General features: G+C 36.7%; 4 protein-coding genes across 6 annotated transcripts; 2 read left to right on the top strand and 2 right to left on the bottom strand.

Moving 5' to 3' along the window:
* Window positions 1-6506: 6506 nt before the first annotated feature.
* Window positions 6507-13242, top strand: LOC105255569. The gene is made up of 9 exons (XM_011264909.3): window positions 6507-9552; window positions 9787-10031; window positions 10105-10282; window positions 10474-10637; window positions 10785-10966; window positions 11501-11612; window positions 11695-11877; window positions 12486-12728; window positions 12869-13242. Exons 1-9 carry the CDS (start codon window positions 6507-6509, stop codon window positions 12947-12949), a joined length of 4434 nt encoding a protein of 1477 aa, XP_011263211.1. The 3' UTR covers window positions 12950-13242.
* A 49-nt stretch (window positions 13243-13291) lies between these two features.
* Window positions 13292-18390, bottom strand: LOC105255571 (39S ribosomal protein L10, mitochondrial). 2 transcript variants are annotated; one of them, XM_011264911.3, is made up of 3 exons: window positions 18251-18390; window positions 13678-14199; window positions 13292-13599 (listed from the first exon to the last, which is right to left on the bottom strand). In XM_011264911.3, the coding sequence occupies exons 1-3, from the start codon at window positions 18270-18272 to the stop codon at window positions 13373-13375; spliced, it is 771 nt and encodes a 256-aa protein (XP_011263213.1). In that variant the 5' UTR covers window positions 18273-18390; the 3' UTR covers window positions 13292-13372. The 2 variants fall into 2 exon arrangements, with proteins under 2 accessions (XP_011263213.1, XP_011263214.1); XM_011264912.3 differs by lacking the exon at window positions 18251-18390 and adding an exon at window positions 14294-14528.
* LOC105255570 (partitioning defective 3 homolog) lies at window positions 14665-18244 on the bottom strand. Its single transcript, XM_011264910.2, has one exon. It carries the CDS (start codon window positions 17658-17660, stop codon window positions 14772-14774), a length of 2889 nt encoding a protein of 962 aa, XP_011263212.1. The 5' UTR covers window positions 17661-18244; the 3' UTR covers window positions 14665-14771.
* A 530-nt stretch (window positions 18391-18920) lies between the features above and the next one.
* LOC105255572 (UBX domain-containing protein 4) lies at window positions 18921-21849 on the top strand. Of its 2 annotated transcripts, none has more exons than XM_011264915.3 (7): window positions 18921-19166; window positions 19318-19452; window positions 19538-19986; window positions 20071-20340; window positions 20439-20759; window positions 20831-21063; window positions 21217-21849. In XM_011264915.3, the coding sequence occupies exons 1-7, from the start codon at window positions 19085-19087 to the stop codon at window positions 21341-21343; spliced, it is 1617 nt and encodes a 538-aa protein (XP_011263217.1). In that variant the 5' UTR covers window positions 18921-19084; the 3' UTR covers window positions 21344-21849. The 2 variants fall into 2 exon arrangements, with proteins under 2 accessions (XP_011263217.1, XP_011263216.1); XM_011264914.3 differs by having other exon boundaries at window positions 18923-19166; window positions 21208-21848.
* The last annotated feature ends 894 nt before the right edge of the window (window positions 21850-22743 follow it).

Below are 22743 nucleotides of genomic sequence, written 5' to 3'. Positions count from 1 at the left end.
GATTTGTTTCTTCTCTATGACAAATAGTTATGTCTGATTTCGAGTGTCGCATGCACTTTAGGTAATGCATAGAAGAAAAAGGAGGAACGTATCGTGTACGAAAAGTACGTCATATATTTTTAAATATATATATGAAAAATTGCACACATGTAGGATCGGCACTTCGCAAATTGGGGAGAGTTGATTGGCAGGCACAGATTAAGTTCTCTCCAGCTTTTAGTTTAATGGAACGCCAGATCGGATTTGATATTTCAGATTACGTCGATGAGTTCATACTGATTGACGCTACGGATATTGCTAAGCCTCGCGTAATACGATTATGAAACGAATACGCTGGAAACTCGCGATGACAACGCGTAGGAAATCGAATTTACGTGACGAAAAGGAAGAGGAGACGCGAAGATGGCAAGCGCGTATCTCATAATTTATTTTACACCTCGGGAGAATATATCGTAGAACATCGTTTGATGGATAATCTATCACATAAAAGTATTCGATAACTTATTTAGTACATACATACATTCCAATATTGTTTTATATTCCAATATTGTTTTATATTCCAATTTGTCATATTGAAAAATTGTCTTGAGTTTATCAATATCTTTTGAGATATACGATATTTTTTAAGATATTACTAAAAATTAAAACAAAAAAATGCGCAAAATAAGATATTTGGGATATATATGCAGTTATATCGTTGGGATTTATGTACAATTATATGACAAAGTATTTGGCAATCGTATCTATTTTTAAAACTTTCAAATTTTTTCATTTCATCGCATCGATTAATAAAATAACTTACTTAAATAAAAGAGCAAATTATATGTTTTAAGTTTGCTGGAAATACTTATGAAGCCTGTCAGAACTACGTTCTACGGCTTCGTATTCATCAACTCAGATACCAATAAATATTGTGAAAGTAAGAATATTACGTATGTATGGGGTCAATAGAAACTGTAGAGAGAAGAAAAGTTTAACATCATGTAGAAACATAACTTGGGGAAGACAATTCAACTACGTGTACATATCTCGCGTACGTATGGCTGAAGCAATTAAGTAACTAGCACATCCAACACGTACTGAAATTTGCTTAAGAAATATTTTATTCACTGGGGATATCTGTCTCCTTAAATCTTCAAAAATCAACGAAATATATGCATATTCATATGTCTACATTAATATTAAAAAAACTTAAATATTTAAGATAGTATAAGACTTTTTTTATAAATTCATAACAGATTTTAAATATATTTTAAAAAGTGTGTTCTGAATTTTCATCAAAATTTTTGCATATATAAAATTATTTCTAATATTTTTAACAATACCCAAAAATCGGATTTTATAAATAAAAATAAAATATATAGTTGTAAAAATAGAGAATATAATAGTTATAAAAGAATAAATATTGAGAATATTGAGATGAATGATATTGATATGAATTAAATTCGTTTAAAATAATGTAAATAAAAAATGATATAATACAGTATAAGATAAATAAAATAGTAAATAGTATGTAATAAATGGTATAACATTTTTATTAGTTTTTTGGGGAACCAGTATCAAATCGAACTATATCTTTCTTCTATGATATCTATCGAGAAACACGATCGATAGAACCTTGTGAAATTTGCATATTGAAGGCATCGCAATTCCTTATCAGACTGTCGAGAATCTAGAATCATCGTCGAGAGAACGTTTGTTTGCATTTCTCTTGGTGCAAAGCAATGTGAAGACGTAATGCTATACATTTCTAAGTAATACGACGATACACTAGAAATACACGATTTCAAAAGTGTGTCTCATCTTATAATAATAAAACCGATGTATTATAAAATATAACGAACAAACGGTAAACTTGATATCTTGAGATAAAACGTTCTTTATGTTGAATTTTCTATTCGTCAGAGAACGACTGAAAAACTAAGCTATTTTTTATTGTCTATTGCTTACAAATGTAATTTCTCTACTTTTCAGAAAAGAACGAGGATTAAATTATTGCCATAGTTGCATGTTATTTAATTTTGCTGTTAATGAATAATTCCTATGGAAAAAAATTTTTGCATTCATGGTAAACTTGCTTGTAACATATTGTGCAGGCAAAGAAGTATAAAACGTGTGTAATGTAAAAATAATTCTGCACATACAGAGCATTTTATAATTTTGCCCTCATTGAACATACTCTAATTCAAACGTAATTAATGACGGTGCCTCGATTTGACTTGAAGCGACGTTTTAATCTCGCAGTTTTATTACACGACGCAAACACATTTCTATAAAATAAATGACACGACACCAACGTCGTAGTAGCGCGTCCTCGTACAGCTGTTTTATTATGCATTCGCGTGTATTTACATGCGCCATTCATAACTAAAAAATTACGGGGAACGAACGATTCATAATTCAGCTCGTCCTGTTCGCGCAGGATCCAAAATTGTCTGTCTCCTTATTTAAATCTCTCACCAATCAGGCGATCCTTCGCTTTACAAGAGAACCCGAGGAGAATCCGTTATTCGATAACTAATTTACATGCGATTTCCGCGTGAAGTCCAACGCTACTCGAAGGAGGGGGAGGAAGAGATGCCTAAATAAAACATCCCCCGGCGAAACTTCGGCACTCTCCTCGCCGTTGACCTTTCGCGCCGGGTTCAACGACACGCGCCAGCGACGTTCCCGGAGGACGCGCGAGTATAAAAATTGTAAATCGCTGAATATGAACGGAGGTTTGTATATCCGGCAGGAATAATCTCGCATTTGCTGTCGGCCTCGGAATTTTCGTCCTGGCCATCGTGAATTGTGCGTCTAGGAAGATGCTATTAGTCGAAAGGAGAAGGAAGAAGGCGTCCCCGATGTTGCGCCACCGGCATCTTCATTAATGATAATGATCGTGCGGTCTTGGCAGTCTGCGGAAGAGCTCGCGAAAGGAAACACCGCGATTTGTATTCAGAACATGGCATATACACACGGCGAGAGCCAAGAATTGTGGGGCAACCCGGTGGATTCGCGAAATAAACTCTCTTGTATAAGAGAGAGAAAGAGAGAGAGAGAGAGAGGGAGGGAGAGAGAGAGAGAGAGAGAGAGACGGAAGCGACGATGCACCACCGACTCGAGAGGAACGAGGGGGTGCACACCCTTGCGCTCCAGTTCGGCTTCCGACAATAAAAGTGAGCTAAGACCCACGTACACCCCTCGACGCGACAACCACCGAGCGGTCTTTTATTCGACGGTAGCGTTTGCTCCGTCGTGTTCCATCGCTCCGTATAATCAAGGAACATTGGAAAAGAATCATTCTCCTAAAGCTGTGTTCTATCAAGCAGAACAAACCGCCTGATAGCATCCATTCACTATTTGCTAAACGTGGATGAAGCTACACAATCCGACAGAATCATCCTCAATTAATAATAAAATATTAATTTTAACTGTATGGTACAATTGCAAGTAATATGCTTTTTCTTTTGTCATCGCAACTGATCTTATGATCTCTCAACATTGTCGAAATACTGTAAAATAACTATTATATATTTCATAATTTATTGTTTGCTTATATATAAAATTATTTTAATGAAAGAAAGAGAGAAAGAGAAATAACCAATGGTAAATATGCTCCTAAATAAAGATATATAACGAGAATAATTTTCGATTAATTATCTCTTTTTACAGGAAGCGGATGCAATTAAAAATACATGCTCCATTAATTAAAAAAAAAAATTTTAGTTAAACTTTTATAACAAAAATTTTCATTGGTGGCATACAAAAAAAAGATATGAAATTAAATTATAAACTTAATGTGCAAAAAAACATGATTGATATGGTTATAAAAATAATAATCTTTTTAATAATAATTTAAAACAGTTTTATCAACAAACATATGCTATTTTTTATTGTGTGAAAACATCCATGATTGATGATTGTTCAGTTTATAAACTTTTATTAATCTCATGTATCCCAATAGAAGAAACTTATTGCGATAAATCTTTTATGTCAACGCATTAAACGGTCGGCAAAATCACATGTATAAATCCGGATTAAGAAAGAAAGATACAGAAATCGATAGTCCACGGTTTATTGTTTGAATAATGGACGTAAAATATGAGAAAGAAAGTTAGCATTACACGATGAGAAAATCTATGCGATGAGAAAATCTATGCGACAAATTTATTTTCACTTTATCGGTTCTCTGTCTTTCTACTATCTCAGGATAATCAGGATAATTATTACTAAACTTTACGACGTAGTATATGTATATACACAATTTCATCGAGTGTTATCTGAGTCGTAAATTGAAGAACAGATAGATCATCAAATTGACGACGAGATTGTTATATGTATATAAAATTTAAGCAGTTTTTTCGGAATTGCCAACGCTAAAAATTGATCGTCATGAAGATTAAAAAGTACAAGTATAAACTTTAAAATATCTAAAATTCGTTTATATTTAGAATTCCTTTATTATAAATGAAATTCCACTATTATAAACCATGATAATTTTCAAATGTTTTGTAGCATAAAATAATTGATTTTCGTTTTTTTTAATTTGCAAGCAATTGTGTGAAAAAATTTCATAATCATATTGTTGTATACGTATTTTAAAGATCACACTAATTGTTTTGCAGGTTTATTAACTAAATTTTAAATAAATTTTAATTAATAATTAAATAAATAATTAAATAAATTTTAATTAATAAATTTTTATTTTAATTAAATTTTATTTAAAAAAAAATAAATTATAAATAAACATTTCTGCACGATTTATCTTAAATATTATCTATCAAATATGCAATATTTCCAAGCTATTTTAATAATTAATATAAAAATTCGCATTATACAGATCTTTTTATATCCGTCGACACAATGTCTTGGTATTCACTATTTCCACAAGAAGTTTGATATATTTTTGGAGAGTTCGCAGTTCGAAATGCGCGACGTGCAAAACGCGAGTTTATTTTCGGTGGAAATCCTACATGGTGCGGGGCAGTGTCCGATCAGCTTAAAAAAGCACCTCTATCCGTCTGTTGCGTAGGATTTTCAAGAACACGGAGAAAGCTTCCCGGGAGAACGAATTGTATCGAGTGTCATGGGAGTGTCTCGCGGTCTCGGGAATTTTGTCAAAATTCAGACTCTGATTCACTCAACGAAGGAGCAACGTCTGGTCATCGCTTCGTTTGTCCATGCCCTCTCACGGGATTAGTCAAATCCAAAAATAATATCACGCGAGCCGCGCATCGTGATGCAAATGAACATAGCGATGTAAATCAAACGTTTTAAGCTCTCAAAACCTGAGATACATCGTCTGGCGCAATAGAATTATGCTCCACTGAGCACAGATAGGAATTATTGAGGAAATAAATACAATCGAAAACTGCAGACGAATTTATCAAGGATCGATTAAAGATTCGCGCATCAATCGCTATTAATATGCTCAGCTGAACATTGGCAGCTGAAGGTATGAATCTAATAAAAAATAAAACACAAGCTATATATGACGTAAAAATATAATATAAAAATAATTTTACATCAACGAATCTTTTTAATATTATTGCCAGCCAATAGCTTATTAATTGATAATAAATAAGTAATGAGAAATAACGAACAAATTATACAATAATTTGTATTAATTATCTTAATCAATATGCTGTTGTTAATTAGCAGTTTTTGCTACAATTAAATAAATTTATTATGTATTATACTTTTGAGCTAGACCAGAGAGATCGACCATACGTTTTATTAAATATTTATTCCTTCCATTCAAACTTGTCCATTAATATAAATATTTTAGAGATGCAGCTTTATTAAAATGCAAAAAAAACGATACGCACAGAATCACTTATCACTTTCAGTTAGAAACATTTTTACGTGGAATAAAGTCAAAGTAGAGCCACAATTAAATTTTTTTTCACGAAGCCGTGCATTGAAAAGGCACGGGCATTAAGGCCGTATTTCTCTGTTTTGATTTCGGTCGACGCGCGGTGTGCAAAGTGGACTTGAAAATAACCCCGCCACGGGAGGACCACCCGATCTATTAATAGAGGACCGACGTGAGTATCTTTGTCGCCGGTTCGGCATCGACTACGGCACGGTTTCACCGCAAAATCCGCCGATACAATTCGCATACGTGCACGTGTATCGTCGTCCGAAGACATCGTCGCGATGCACCTGACACCGTCATCGTTCAGTGAAGTCCGGTAAAGTCTACAGCGGACTATTCTCGAGGTCGTCGAGTTGAAAGCTTTCGGTTAAGAGCGAGAACGAAAACGAGAGAGAGAGAGAGAGACAAAGAGAGGAAGGAGAAGAGAAGTCGTGCCAAGGAAGTCTGTTCGGACGCGACCGTCGTTGTGCGAGACGACCTCTCCGAGGTTTCCATCGAGATTTTTGGCTATCGCGCGTAGCAGAACTGTGGAAGGAACTTAAAACCACGCGTTTCGAGTGAATCTAAATAAAGAAACTCTATGCAGTGCGAGGGCTGAGGCGGGAGGCGCGGTGCCTCCCGGGATGTGAGAGAGTGAGTAAGAATGGTACAGCGAACCGCGTGCAATAGCGAGACGAGCGCATCCCTCAATGGTGCATCGAGCGGCGACCGCGAAGGTGGAGGAACATCCGGAGTCGCGACAGACGCGGTGGTAACGCGAGATACCGTCGATGGCGAGGCGACTTCCTTGACACGCGGCGGCGGCAAGGAAGGCAGGTTTTCTCTGTTCAGGTGGTTCAAATCGCGAAATCGCGATTCAACCGTGGAGAAGCGACGAAGAACGAGCGCGAGATCGGACGATGAGATCAGCGTCGTCCGACGACGCAGCAGCGTCTACTCCAGCGTAGAAAGCATAGACACCTTCTACAGCACCACCACGGTTCGCAGTTTCGCGTTCCACGCGGGAACGATAAACCGTTGCAACGTACTGTCCCTGGACATCCTCAGGCAAGCTGCCGAGGTCGGCCCGTTTGCTGCCGGAGCCTCAAAAGTATCCGTTGGAAACAAAGAGAATAACGCGGCTGCCTGCACGTTGCCGATCAACGTGCACTCCAGGAGACGAGACATTGGTGCCAGATACTCGCTGCATCCGTCCACGACCTTCGCCTCATGCGAGAACTTCCCGTCGTCCAAGAAAGGCTCCTCGGGTTCGTCAAGAACCCAAATCAATTGCAACGGATCCGTGCGGCGGCGGTTACACGTGAAGGGAAAACGAAAAGCACCCAGTCCTCCCGCGGTAATCAAAATCGTGGAAGTCGATGTACGCGAAACGCCCGCGAGGAACAGTAACAGGCGGAAACGACGGGCACCGCAACCGCCGGAGAAAGCGACCGCGGAAACTCGTTTCACCGAGGAGCGGTCGAAGCTTATCATCGATGGCGGCAGCATGGAACTGAAGAATGTCGACGAGAGACAATCGATTAGCAACGACACGCTGGTTCTTCAGGGCGGTATGCTGCTATCGAAGAAGGAGGTTTGCGGCAGCCCAAAAGAGGGGAGGAGCAACAGAGGCGGCGATGATGAAACGTCCAGCGTCCTGATCCCACGGGAAAAGGCGCAAGGCTCTATTGGTGCTACTTTGAACGCGGCTATGCCGCGACCTTGGTATAAGCGCAGCGTCTTCGAGCACTCTCGCGACCTCGGATCGTCCAAGAGAGGAGGCACGGTCTTTCACGGTCCTACGACTTCCTGCGAAATGAAGGAGAAGTGTATCGGAGCAAACTTGAATTATTCCGTTGAGTCTTCATCGAGGCTAAACTTTTTTCACCGCGGTGATCGGCAGAGCGACGATAAAAAGCGACAGGAGGTTAAACGAAGATCCGGTTTATCTATCCTGACGAACATCAGCGAACTGGATAAAGAAGCGGCGGCGATCGTGCAGGAGGAGCAGGCGAGAACTCGGGCGTCGATGTTGTTGAAAACATCGAAGTTAGTCGATGACTTCGAGAAGAGAAGCGACGTTAATGAAGAAATCGTTCAGGACATGGTCACTTCGGCGATGGAGAGCTCATCGCCTCGACGAGGTACACGCGCGCTGATCTCAAAGTTTAATGCTATTAGCAACATCACCAAAGTCACGGTTAATGCTAATTTCTTCGCTAAGAAGGATCAGTCAGATTACAAGCTCGATCGCGATGTAACAAGGAACAGCAGATTCGAGCAGATCGGAGACTGGAGGAGTCAGAGATTCTCCGCACAACAGGATCTCGGCCATAGTGTTCGTGTTGATAAAGATATCTCCAAATACTTTTTGCCTCAGCAGAAATCATCGAGGAATAAGACGGAATCGACGCATACGAATGTAAATTCAGTAGACGTCAAAAGCACCTCTAGCAAGGAACAGAACGATCAGCTGATGAAGGAAGCGTCCAATAGAATATCATATCTGCAAAGCCAGCTGGCTGCGAATCGCGCGAACGAATCTTTAGCTATTCAGAAAAACATCGCGTTATCGGCAGCGGAGGAAAAGGTAAGATCACGGCAGGAAATCGTCGAAGAAAAAAAAGATAGAGAATCGCCGAGATTAAATAATGAAACTAGTAAGAAATTTTTGCTGTCCCATGCTCGTAACTTAGTTGAAAGCACGGAAAATACGTTAGATCCCGTCAGAGAGAAGGCGAAAGGAAGCGAAAAGCGGCTGGAGGGGGTGCAGAAAGAATTCTCGAACATCTTCGACGAGATCGATCGACAGCTGCATTCTAGAGAGTTCAAACTCGAGCGAAGACCAGTAGTCGAATCCGACTACGTCAGAGACAAAGTTCCAGAGGATGAAGTCGTATCGAGCAGAGTGGCTAAAGTGCTCGATATTCTGGTGGAAGCCGAAAAGGATGGCAAGGCGAGATCGGCGGTACAGTTGGAAAGATCGATGCAAGACAAGGAAACATCGCGTTTGATTAATTCAAACCAGAAGACGAAGTCTAGTAAGACAAAATCAACCGTCCTCAATACCGTCGAGGATCCAATTACCGCAGATTTGAAGGAGATGCTGAAGGAGATGAAGCACTCGTTACCGAAGCGGCCTAAACCGAGGAAGGCTACGTCAAACGACGATGACGTTCTCGAAAAGGTTGAGAAACGCTCGCCCGTATCGGCGAACAAGACCTCATACGTTGCCTCAATCACGACGACGAGGATGGAAGCAACGTCGTCAAATGATTACGAGGCAGATAAGCAAAAGGTGTCCTCGTCGGCCCAAACCAGTGGAAACATCCGTAGATTAAATCAGCCTTCTACATCCGCTGAGCGACCGTCTACGTCAGGTTGGAAGCACGAAAACGTGCTCTACAGAACTTCCGGCAAAGGTTCCGCTCTTGTCAAGAACACTTTCCAATTGATACGACCGCGTGATTTCGCCGAGATAGAAGCTACAAAAACTACGAAGGAGATTGACAAGGAAAACACTTATGTCAATATGATGGAACCATCGTTGTACGCCAATGCTCACGTCCCTCCTAGCTCCTCGCCGAAACAACGATCACCAAATTTGATGCGATCAAAGGGTATTCCCTTAAGTAATCATGTTAAAGTATCGCCCAATATCGTAAACGAAAATAAAATACTGAATAACGAAGAATTTACAGAGGAAGAAGGTAAGATTGCGAAATATTCAATAACACGATATTTTTAATACAACTATTTATTTGAAACGACAATCATATTGGAATTATTCGTTCTAAATAAAGATGGTAAATAAAGAAATGTATAAAGTTTTTTCGGAGAAAAAAAATAAATTAAAAAAAAATAAAATGCTATATATTTTTAATTAGTTTGCCTCGATTTAGTACTATTTTAAAAAAAGGAATTTAATAATATGATTATTGCAGACGATAATTCAACGGCGAAAAACATGAATACCCTGGCTATAAATCGATTGCTGAGAAAGCTGGAAGGTGCCATCGCGTCGGGCCATCATCAGCAAGCAGCGGGATTAGCGAAGGAATTGGCAAGGCTCAAGATCCATTGTTCTGTGATACGACAGCGTTCGGCGGCGCGTTTAAAGGATCAGTCGATCAAAGTCAACATGTATATCGAAGACAAACTCGCTCATCAGGGACCTATACCGCTTCAGGTAATTATACGATAGTTATATGATGGTTACTCGATATGCAAACAAAATGCTTCATGGATTCAATTATGATAAGCTGCCGATGAAAATGACGGTAGCCGAGCTGAAGACGAAGATACATACGGAGTTTGAAATACCCACGAATGTGCAGCGCTGGATCATCGGGAAAAACCTGGCTGATCATGACGAGACCACCCTCGAGGAATTACACGCGGTGGATGGTTCATCAGTGTTTCTTTATCTCGTAGCACCCGGTAATCTGATTCATTCGGCGCTAATTTTATTCAGATTAAACAAAAGATCAATTTTCCGTTCTGAGGAAATATAGAAATAAAAACAGAAATATATTTTTTAAGATACAAAACAAAAAAAACATGATTATTATAATTTATAAATATAACGCTTTTCTCTCTTGTTTAATCTAAATTAATTTTTTTTTTTTTAGAATTGCATGTCGACAATGTAACGCAAACGAATAAAGCACCGTCCACGGAAGATAAAGTTCTTGAAGAATTGCCGCAAGATCCACCAACGGAAATCTTGCAGATAATCGAAGAAAATCAAGAGACTGTCGAGACAGAGAAAACAGTGACATTAAACGAGCATCAGGTATATAACAAAAGCGCAACAACGTGCAATCTTATTTTTGTCTTGCACTATTGTGGCTTTGTTGCTCATTTCTCTATGCTAAGTAGCGTACCTCGACTAGAGAGAAAGATAAGTAACATACATTTTGATATCCTTGTGCAACAATAGCGAGAAACAGCAGAAACAGACGTATCGGAAGATGTCAAGATGGCACGATACGAGGAATTGATATCGTTGGAGAACTGGGATGTCATCCCGAATTCCGAGCCAATCGAATGTCCAATATGCTTTGTTACATACGGTCCGCGCGAAGGTGTAATTCTGAGGGATTGTTTACACATGTTCTGCAGGTAGAAACCCCTTAATCCGCTTCATCCCAGAATATTAATTATTGTTTAATCTGTAAAACGGAGGAAAACCAGTTTCACACATATCGTTCGCTTAGATTTTTGTGCTTATTAATAATAAGTGGCAATTTTTAGAATAAATTACTTTTGCTTTACTTTTATAGCTATTTGCTGCGATCAATCATCGATTTTAATTTGTCATATTGTGCAAAATACATTACATTTAGTTCGCTTGAATGTCTAAATATGTCACATCTCGTATATGACGCATCACATTTGTATATTTATCTACTTTGCAATACTGATTCATGCTGATTCATGTGCATTACTAATGCGACAATATTTATGCTAGTGGCTGCTGTAAAACGTATATGATTACACATGAATTACGCATGAATATGATAGATTGTTGCGCGAAAATATTTCGCAAACAAAAAAAAGCAATCTACAATTACATTTTTCATTTGTTCACTTATAATTAACAAAACAAGCGTACATGCCAGTGTATAACGAACGAGTTTCATCATACATTCACAGACCCTGCATCGCCAATACGATTGCATACTGTGAGGAGGCGGAGGTGAAATGTCCATATAGAGATGCCAATTATACGTGTGAATCGACTCTTCAAGAACGCGAAATTAAAGCCGTAAGCTTCTTTCTTTGATTGAAAAGATCAATCATCCTAAGTTTTAATCAAATCCTTTTTTATTCTTATTGATTATGCTTAGCTCGTCGAACCGGAAGTTTATCAGCAGCACCTCGCGAAATCGATCGCGCAAGCGGAGAATAATGCCGGAAACAAGGCCTTCCACTGTAAAACACCAGACTGTCCTGGGTGGTGCATTTATGATGATGATGTGAACAATTTCCTGTGTCCCGTGTGCGGGGCCAATAATTGTCTCACCTGTCAGGTAAACGCAACACTTATCACAGGAAAATGTCGAATTTAAAAAAACCAAAATATACAGTAATGGAAATAAAAATATCTTTTATTTCTCTTTTTCTATTATTTCTAGATGCGGAGAATATTTTTCAATATTTTTCTTGTTATATATTTAAAAACTGTAAATTTTATAATAAAATAAATATAAAATTCTAAATTTTATTTGCAATATTATTTTAATTTTTTTAATAATAAAATGAAAATATTGCAAATAAATAAAATTTAATAATAAAAAAAAAGGTTACTGTAATTTATACAAATGTTTGCTCGCATTTGAATCTGCTGACTTTTTTATCTGGTGTTTTATTTTTCCACGTTTTCGAACATTTATACTAATTTTATTTTACAACTATTTGCATAAGACATCGGCAATATCTTTATTAAAATTGTAATATAATGTAAAGAAAAAATGTCTAAAAACTTTACTGCTTGTTCTTTGAGATATTAATATTTATATTATTTTTTCTTTTATATTAATATTAAATATTATCGTACAAATTTATTAACGCAAATACTCAGATAATAATCACTTAAAGCAATTGAAGATCTTTAAAAGCACAAATTTTAATTTTAAAGGTTGTTCATACCGGAAAAAATTGCAAGCAATATCAGCAAGAATTGCAACTTTCGAAAGAAACCGACCAAGAATCTAGAAGGACAGCTGCGATGCTCAAGGAAATGGTAGATAGAGGCGAGGCACTCGCATGTCCCACATGTGCTGTCGTTCTTATGAAAAAATGGGGTTGCGATTGGCTGGTGTGCTCCATGTGCAAAACAGAGATATGCTGGGTTACCAGAGGACCACGTTGGGGTCCAGGGGTAAGTGGATTAATTTATTTTTTGCAATTTATTAAGATTATTAAGAGTGTTTTTTTATATAAACTCTAACAAACATAAAACTTGTTAGCAATTAACGACGTTGTTACCGCACTTCTATTGATTGTATTTATTTGTCACAGGGTAAAGGAGACACATCCGGTGGCTGCAAATGTGGTGAAAACGGAGTAAAGTGTCACCCCCGTTGCAATTACTGCCACTAAAAAGTCACAACTGCCGCGACAATGAGTGAACGCGTTTACGATGAAAATAAGATGTTTTAGAAATGCTTACATATTATTTATATTAAAACGTAGCATGTATAACAAACTCGATCGTAACGTGTCTTTGATATACGTTTAATATAAGTTGAAACTAATATAAGTTGGAACTCCGATAAATGCCGATGTGCCATAGAAGTTACACACTGCTTGCTCAATGATACCTTTATTGCAGCACTGTTTTCGATGGAGATTTGCAAGTGAGATTTTAATAAAGAGAATAATTTGTACCGATATTTCTTATTCTTACCGTAAATACAAGGTATATAAAGAAATAAACTGTACTTTACTTAAAGCTTTAGATAAATCTAAGACATATAATAAATTACCGAGATTATAAGAAGTATATATATGTATATTTTGCAATTATACAGGCACCGATTCTTCGTTCTCACCGGAAGTTGTTTCGTTTGTACCAATCTGTTTTAATCGAGCAACTAATGTGGATTGATGATGTGTGAGCTGCCGATTTAAATTGTTACCGCCTGCACTCTGTAACAATTGAACAAGATGCATCCGCGAAGTTGTAAGATCCATTTTGCCGTATCTCAAGAAATCGTCCTTGTTTAGCAATTGTCCCTCCAATATGCCCGCTATAAAAGATAGATAGGTCAGATAGGTTTATATCAATTGTTTCCTTATTTTAATACTTCTTGAGAGATTATTCTTACCCAGAAAAATAATTTGTGGAAACTTTTTGACAATTTTTTGAAAGCCAGTGACATTTGTGTCAAAACCGAATATGATACAAAATGTTGCTTTATACAACGGTAGCGTCGCTGTATAAGGTGAATCACTTAACGCTAATTTCATAACCGTCAAACTATATTGCTTATACTCCATATTCACTTTCTTTAATGCAACTCGGAAATCAAATATCTCCTCTTGTGTCATAGAATTTCGATGACAAATGGCAATTAGTTTAGATTTGTCAAACCAGTTTCGGACATCACGTGCTAGTATTCTTTGGTAAGGATTAGATATCTTTTCCAGCTCCTTTTTTTTCGCAGCATTTATTGCTTTGTGACATAGTTCTTCTAATGTCTTGCCTTTATTTTGAGATGGATAAAAAGGCGTCATAAATGTGTTGACCACTGCTCTCAAATAATGTGGTTTTCTGGGGTGTTGTATATTAATTTTGCCTCGAAAACGTTTCTGTTGATAAAGAACTATGTTGGGAATAATCTGGAGTGCTGAAACACACAATACAATAATATCGTTAAATTCTAGAAAGAATTAGAAAGAATCGAAAAGAAAATTAATAAAAATTTAAGTACCATTACCTACCATAGCTTTCGTAATTTTTTCACTATATTTATCCTCAATGTCGCTCGACATTTTGTTACAAATTCGATAACTTGTAGTAGGTACATTATTTGATGAGAACGATAGAAAGTATGTTTTAAAAATAATAATAATCCTACTTTGGAACTATCAATAATGTATAAACTATATGCAAATATTTTTATATCGTAATAAGTACATGATCCGAATATCGATTAAAGACAAGTACAAAATTATATACATATATGGAATTAATTATTTTCACTTAGCGGTATAAGGCACTTTGGAACAGACTACATATATATATATATATATATATATATATATATATATATATATTTATATATATTTATATATATGTATGTGTGTGCAAAAATGTGTGTATATATTTGCAGATGCACGAATATATGATATGTATATATGTATATTTTATTTACTTATACAAAATTCTATGCATCTATTCAGCAAATGATTTTTGCATTTACGCGATATAATTGATCGTTCCGCTGCAGTAATTACTGGTTTCGTGCCTCGTTTCTATGCTATCACCGAAATTGAGCGATTTCCTGTTCTTGCCCAACCGGAGCAACGCCGACCGAATACCGCCTTTCTTTCGCGAACGTTTATATCGATCGTCTAACGCTGAATTAAGAGAAGCCTGTTTCACGTCACCGCGACTATTTGAGAAACCTTCTCGCTCATCTTTGATATTATTGCTACTCGTAACTTGGCCATCATCTACAAGCCAATGTTTCCTCGGCGAAAGAAACTTATTATTGCATCCAGGTATAGTGTACATATATTCTGATTGAGCAGGATCAACAGACTTTTCATAGTGTTTCACGTTATTGTCTGAATTTGTATTTTCAGCTAAGGCCCCTTTATTTGTATGTTTGTCAAAATTGTTGGACTTGCTGTTCCTCTTCGAATAATCTTCTAAATCATTTGAATGATTGCTCGTTTGACTGGTCGATTTCTGATTGGTTTGCTCTGCGTTCTTGTTTTCTCTACCTTCGCGTAACTTCTTGTTTCTCTTGTAGGTATCCGTATTCTTAGCGTCGAGAGCAGCGTGTCGTTTCTCCGACATACTCTGTCTACCAAGAGCATCACGAGAAAATTTATTTGACGAAGAATTTAACTCTTCCAAAGATAATTGACTATCGTACGTAGGATCCCCGGAATATTGGCTGTCTTTGTCCTCGGTATTTCGTTTGGCTTCGTTTCCTTGAGAGCTATCGTTGTTGGATTCTTCTAGCAATACTGATTCAACTCGATCATCGCGCGATCCTATAACTGTCTTCTTACCAACGGGCTCTATCCATGCATTATTAGTAGCAAGGCAATAACTTTCGTTTCTTAGACTATTTTTACTATATTGCTCTGTTAATCTATCAATGACAGGATTCCATGGCGAAGCTGTTACACAAGACAATAGTCCTCCATTATCCAGTATATCTGTCTGAGAATTTAAAGAATTTTTCTCCTTAATTATACCATCATTCGTTTTAACTGAATCTGATATGTATACGCTACTAACAGATTCTGGCTTACGGTGAGGCTGTAAATTATCTACAATATTCTTTTCGTTTGTGTCATATGATGATACTCGCCTAGCTATTATAAGATTAATTACACCAGTTACTGAGCTGTTTGTATTAAGCATTGCCCTTCTTAAAGTTTCCATTGCTTCAGAATTAGACAATCCCAATAAGGACACACCGTTAACCCTGAGCAATTGATCATTGGTTCGTAAGCGACCATCTCTGGATGCTGCACCGCCATGGATAACGCTTTTTATAAAAATGCCTAAATCCATATTGGTGTTATCTTCAGAACTGTTGGTCTTACCTTTAACGCTGACACCTAAACCAGCCTTCTCAGAATCATGTACTGGTATATCTAAATTCATTATCACGCGATTCTTCCTTAAAGATAAGACAATGTCCTCAAAAGACTTTGTTGGTTTATATGTACATTTATCGTAAGTGTGAGTGTTTACTTTATCTTGTATATCATTCTTTTTCGTTGGTGATCTATTTAATGCGTTCCAATATTTTGAATTATCCATTACCTCAGCAGTTGAGGTAGATGTCGCATTAGTACCCTGAGAATCTGGAATGTTTGAAGAAATTTCTTCTTGCCGCGATACTATCATCCTAACTTTACCTCCAGGAGGAATACTTCTAAGTAATGACACAACCTCCGCTTGACTTTTGCCAGTCATTTCTTTGTTATTTACTTCTAATAATCTATCACCCGGTCTAAGTCTGCCATCCTCTACAGCAGCACCTTTTGGTAATATATTCTTAATGTATATAGGACAATGTCCTCCAGCAGGATTATCACGTGTGGTGACGCTAAATCCTAAACCATTAGTTCCTTTTATTAATTCTATCTCTATCATTCGTCCAATTTTCCTAGTGTTTGCAGTCTGTAAAAGATTATAGTTGCTACATTGAAGTCTTTTAATATTCTCATCTTCAGTTTTCTCTGATCCTCCACTGGTATTTCCATAATTTTTATGCAAAGATTTCTCGCTCCTCATTTTCTTTTTGTGTTTAACAATGGAAATTTTCAAACAAGGATCATTCATACATGTTCTAAAAATTTCTTGGACTTTTGAAAATGGTATGTGCAACAAATTATGACCATTTATCTTTATAATATTGTCGTGTAAATCAATTTGTCCATCCCTAGCAATACGACCATTTGGTTCGATACCTTCAACTCGAAGACCTTGATCATTGCCTGATAAGTCGTAACATGGTACCACATGAAGTCCCAATGGGCCTGCTTCATTTTTTATCACAATTTCTCGTACCTCCTGATCCTCAGATTCAATATTATTACCAAATTCATATGAAGTCTTGGAATCTTGACCTAAAGGTTCCCTACGTCGAGACTCTCTAGGTAAGGACTGAGCAGAATACGTTGCGAGACAAGGCTCCCTGGTTGACAACGCATGCATTGACAACCGCTTGGTACTTTCTCTCTTAATACTACTAGTAGGCATAGAGGAATGAATATCGATTGGATAAGACTGCTCCTTCCCATCCGTATGGAAGAAGTCAGGACTATTTGTGCCGACTGAGCTTGCACCATCTCCACCAATATGATTGACATCGGAGCTGACGAAATGAGCCACAATCTGCTCCCTGTCGTCGGCTACATCGCACAATCTGTCGTCTGGATCCAACAGGCCGCCTCCGGTTAAAGAAGATAGACTATTGATGGTCAGGATGCTATCGTTCTTTCCAGTAGCCTTTTTATATCTCAGGATGGCCTCGTGCATCAGATCCCTCACGAGCAGAGTTCCATCTCCGCATGGGACCACCACCCTGACGTTGTCGAAGCACACGGTTACCTTCATGCTCGCTCCGATTTCATATTCTGGAGATACACGTGCGGAGATGCGTGCGCCAGAGATTATCGCGGGGAAAGAGATGACAATTAAGTATTTGACAGTTCGTTCGGCGCCGGACGGACGCGGATACGTCGTCGCACGTGCTCCGGAATGCGTCGCTAGAGCAACGCAATTAACGCTTGTTATTCGAGTCGATCCTCTCCATATCTCGGATATGATTCACCGACACGGTACGTTGCGCGTCGCCGCGATTTTTCGCGCTCGAACTGTCAACGCTCATTCACGGGTCGAGTCGACGACGCGAGGAGAGCCCGAGAAACGCCCGCGGGTAACCGAGTCTCGTCGAGATAACCGATAAGGCGGACGCGTACGCCCAACTTTATCGCGACATCAAATACGCGGAATAGACGCATTCGCCATTACGACATTTTGTTCCGTCGTTCCCCCCGTTCCGCGAGCGAGGAACGCCGGAAGTGGACGGCGCATGCGGCGTAGGAGGCTCACGAGCACCACTATAACCATCGGAAACTCGTACGGGTATATTCTCGGGAGCGAGATCTATGAGCCAAGTGAGGATCGACGTGAATTATACGTACGTTTCTTCAAACATTGCGTCATTCTCGAAGAATTCCTCTACCAGTTGTAGTATCGATGAAACAGACGCGAGAAATGCTTCTCTACAGCAGTATCGTTTATCACGGACCACGCAGAAATGGTTCTAATCCGCCGTTTCTTGTCCAGGATGTAACTGAGGGTAAGTTCGCAATGAGCGACTGTGCTTCTGGTTTTGTCCATTTAAAAAAGGAGCGTGGTATGCGTGTGCGTTTCGAGCGAAAAATCGCAAATAAACTAGTAAATCTGCATCCTTGGATCAAAACTGGTATTTGAGTCTAGATTATTTATATTTCTCGTATTCATTTCCAGATATCGTAATCTGATTTATTACATATATCCTTAATATGTATTTTATCGATAAATTCAATCGCATTTAATATATTTTAATTAGAGCCCAAAATATTTTATATATCTTTGGGTATTATATTTTTCACTATTTGGAAAAGAAGTAGTATTATGTCACTATAATAATCACGCTAATATAAGTCAAATTATCCAGAAAAATTTAAACAACAGCGTTGCTTTGATCAATACATATATTTCTTATTCTTAACTATAGAATATATAATTATACATCAAAGACGAAAGAAAAATATGGCAAGGTTTTCATAGATGGGGTTCAAATCAGTCGTCAGATAACACGATGAATGGCGATTCATCGTGCATGTACCTAGCACTACCTACCTCTGGGAGTTTGAAACGTCAAATCTATTATAAAATTTTTAGTATTCATTCTGAAATTCATTACGTCATTGTGATATACATTATTGGAAAACATAAAAACTAAAGCAGATATATAAATATATATTCTCACAATGAAGTGGTTCACTGGAAGCATTAATGAAGCAGTTGCGACATCAAAATCGAAGAAGGCAATTTTTGTCGTATTTGTTGAAGGTAATTGCAATTTTAGGTTAAGCCAATTGCAAAAATTATCTTGTTAAATTTGAAACATATGTATATGTGAACAACACAAAATGGATGCCTTAATACACTAGTTATATTTGTATAAATATAAACATTAATGTTAATTTGGTATAATGTTTAGGTAAAGATGATACATCGACACAACTTGCCCAAACAATTAATGCTACAGAAGTATCTTCTCGCTTGGAGCAAGAGCATTTTGTAGCTATACGATTGGAGAGCGGATCTGAGGCTTACAGATTCTTTGCACAAATTTGTATCCTCTTATATAACATGTCTTTTTATTTTAATATTGTGAGAAATTTGATATTTTTTAAATTTTCCTTAATTTTAATGATCAGATCAATTGGTACCAGTACCATCCTTATTTTTCATTGGAGAAAATGGCACACCATTGGAAATTGTTGCTGGTACCATAACTGCAATTGAATTAGTGTCAAAAATTGATAGCGTGCTGACAAAGGCAGGAAAGAGCAGCAAACAATCTTCGTTAAACTTAATTGATGCAGAACAGAAAGCTACAGCTATTAGTAGCAGCAGCAATAATAACGTTACTGAAAATGCTACTGCATCTAATATAAATGATAATAACTCTAATCCAAATATAGATGTAGCTTCAACTATCACAGAATCTGTTATAACAGATAGCACAAGTGATAATAAGGATGTTATAGAAAATGCAACAAAGACGACAACATTATTAAATACAGAAAACCAAGACAATAATGAGGCATCAAAGAAAAATGTTGAAGCTAAAGAAGCAGTTCAGAATAAGGAATTGACAGCTGAAGTACGTAAATTATCAAACTGTTATCTTAACATAATCTTTACATAATTGTTGAGCATATAAATTATATTTGTTACATATTTTTAGGAGAAGATAGAAAGAGCACGACAATTAATTGAGCTTCAACGAAAACAACGATTAGAGGAGGAGGAAAAAAAAGAACGGGAACGCGAAATTGAACGACGCAAAATGGGACAAGATGTACAAAAAATGCGGAAAATGCAACAAGATTTGGAGATAAAACTAGCGCATGAAGAAAGGGTACGAGAAAAAGCTGCAGAGGCTGCTGCTCGCGAAAAAGTTAGACAACAAATTGCACAAGATAAACTAGAGCGGAAACAAAAAGAGCTTGCGCTGGTTAGTATTATATTTCAATTATTAATTTTTATTTTTATCAAATTATAACATTCATTGTTTCTGATTGAATTTAAAATTTTTTAAACTTTATTTAATAGCAACAGATGCAACAGCAGCAATGCCAAGAGCAACCAAAACATATTCCATCCAGTACAGCATCTAATAATGCGACTGTGACCAGAATTCAATTTAGATTACCATCTGGCAATTTCCATACAGGACAATTTGAACCAACTAGTACTCTACGCACCTTGCGCACCTACGTTACAGAAAACATTGAGTTGCCCTTCCGACAATTTGCTATGTCGATATCGTTTCCAAGAAGAGAATTGACTAACGAGGAAAATGACAAGACCCTTATAGAACTTGAATTGGTTCCATCCGCCGTTATTTTAATTCTTCCTTTGAAAAATGTAAATGTAAGTACTTTTTTTGCAAAATATATTTTTAATTATTTAATTTATATTAACTTATATCTTCTACTTTCTAGTCTAATCTCACAACAGCGGTCACTTCGGCGCAAGATGTCGGTTTCTTTTCGCGCTTTATATGGTCCTTTTTCACACCTGTTATTCGTATTTACAATTATGTAGTAGGTTACTTTTTCGGCACTAATGGAGATACGAATCAGCGCGGAAATTCCGGTGGTGATGCTGTAGAAGCGACGAATAACTCCGACAGAGCTATTTCACCGAATCGGCAAAATGTAGTTCAATCTTCGGGGTAGGTTTTCTCAATAATCACGTTAAATAATCACGTTAAATAATCTCAGGTATGTTGTATGTAATATTACACTTGTAATATATAAAGTTGCACAAAATATTGGATTTCAAAATATTAAATAAATGTTTTACTCTAACGGTACAGTTTATTTAGAAGATACTTGGGTAATCAAGGAGGAACAACTATCAGAGCACAAGGAAATATACACAGGCTACATTCAGGTGGAGATGATAATGATGAGAATAATACTTGGAATGGTAACTCAACACAGCAAATGTAAAATAATCTTGCTTGAGTCAGGTCACAAGCAGTCATATTTAATAGATTACTATTCTCAATATATACAATTGTTGCTGTGTTGTAATTAATATTCAACACTTCACTACTTTGTTGTACACTCTAATGTACAATACTAAAATCTATCTGCAATTTTTTGCACATACATCTTAAGCAAGTTCTGTCGTAATGTTTAAATGTTACATCACTAGAATTGCGAGAAAGAATATATTTGTTAATTGAGACTACAATTAGCAATAATGTGAATATTATTTGAATTGTCGTCATATAATATGTCACAATATAATGTTTATTATAATATTACACATGCTATTGTATTACAATATGTTTATTGTAATGCTAATCATTGTATTTTAAGAAATGTAATACATTTCAAGAAAATTGTAGAAATGGATCAAGTTGGTGATATACGGACCAAATGTAACAAAATTCATAGGAATTAACGGACTAAATTATGAAAATTTCACATATATTTTAAATTTAAAGTGTTTGAAATTTTGGATATTCGATATTTTATTTCAGAACTTTTTATTAACCATATGTTAAATTTGATGATAATGTAAATTTCTATAACACTGAATCATCTTTATTTTTTTTTCTAGTTTGGAGAAGCTAAAAATAATAGAATATTTACTAAAAATAATGTTTTAATTTATGATAGAATATATTTCTTGGTGTTATATAAATCACATAAATTTTAAAATATTCATTTTTTTAATATATTTAATAATGTGATAAGAGAATAATTATGAGATATGATAATTAACATAATTAATTAATACCGTAATCCATTTGTGTAAAGATTTTTATGCAAACTTAATAATAATTAAGAGTCTTTATTTTCCGATGGTAGTTTGCACGGCAAGATAAATAACAATTAAGAGATAAAAGGTCCTATTCTGTCTTAATATTTAAAGAAATAAAGGTTTGTGGCATCATCTCTCTTGTTTTGATTTAACTAAATCCTTTTTCACATAATATTTTAAGATAAAATATACGCACGTTTTCTAAAACTTGTGTAGTAAATATGACATCAGTTTAAGCTTATGACAGTGTGAACACAAAATTGTAATATGAAAGTTTTTCATGCAGCTAAACATGACCTTAAAAATATATTCAAGGCGAGAGAAAAAATGCCAAGAACCTGTTACATATCGCGTATCACGTTATAGATGCGTTTAGAAGGAGCAAAGATTTAGCTGTCAATTGTCATTCGTTAATGAAGCATGAAATTAACAAACATTTTGACTTAATAATTATCGCCAAGGTTTCAATTTTCCGGACATGAAATATCGCAGTAGCAACACTACATCAGTAATGTGATCTCATAGTCGTACCCACTGACAGATTTTAGAGAACTTTATTCACATTTCAATCTCTTTG

Source organism: Camponotus floridanus, unplaced genomic scaffold (assembly GCF_003227725.1).
Source record: "Camponotus floridanus strain SB8 unplaced genomic scaffold, Cflo_v7.5 scaffold11, whole genome shotgun sequence".
Lineage (NCBI taxonomy): Eukaryota > Metazoa > Arthropoda > Insecta > Hymenoptera > Formicidae > Camponotus > Camponotus floridanus.
Note: the sequence above shows the minus strand (reverse complement) of the source record. Positions and strands in the feature narration are given on the sequence as shown.

Bases quoted from the DNA above. Each gene is read 5' to 3' on its own strand.
- LOC105255569 (XM_011264909.3), top strand. From the start codon at position 6,507: ATGGTACAGCGAACCGCGTGCAATAGCGAGACGAGCGCATCCCTCAAT. The intron at 9,553-9,786 runs GTAAGATTGCGA...TGATTATTGCAG, and splicing joins AGAATTTACAGAGGAAGAAG to ACGATAATTCAACGGCGAAA. The intron at 11,613-11,694 runs GTAAGCTTCTTT...GATTATGCTTAG, and splicing joins AAGAACGCGAAATTAAAGCC to CTCGTCGAACCGGAAGTTTA.
- LOC105255570 (XM_011264910.2), bottom strand. From the start codon at position 17,660: ATGAAGGTAACCGTGTGCTTCGACAACGTCAGGGTGGTGGTCCCATGC.
- LOC105255571 (XM_011264911.3), bottom strand. From the start codon at position 18,272: ATGACGCAATGTTTGAAGAAAC. The intron at 14,200-18,250 runs GTACGTATAATT...TGTGTGTTTCAG, and splicing joins GACGCAATGTTTGAAGAAAC to CACTCCAGATTATTCCCAAC. The intron at 13,600-13,677 runs GTAAGAATAATC...TATCTTTTATAG, and splicing joins TCCACAAATTATTTTTCTGG to CGGGCATATTGGAGGGACAA.
- LOC105255572 (XM_011264914.3), top strand. From the start codon at position 19,085: ATGAAGTGGTTCACTGGAAGCATTAATGAAGCAGTTGCGACATCAAAA. The intron at 20,760-20,830 runs GTAAGTACTTTT...TCTACTTTCTAG, and splicing joins TTCCTTTGAAAAATGTAAAT to TCTAATCTCACAACAGCGGT. The intron at 21,064-21,207 runs GTAGGTTTTCTC...CTAACGGTACAG, and splicing joins AATGTAGTTCAATCTTCGGG to TTTATTTAGAAGATACTTGG.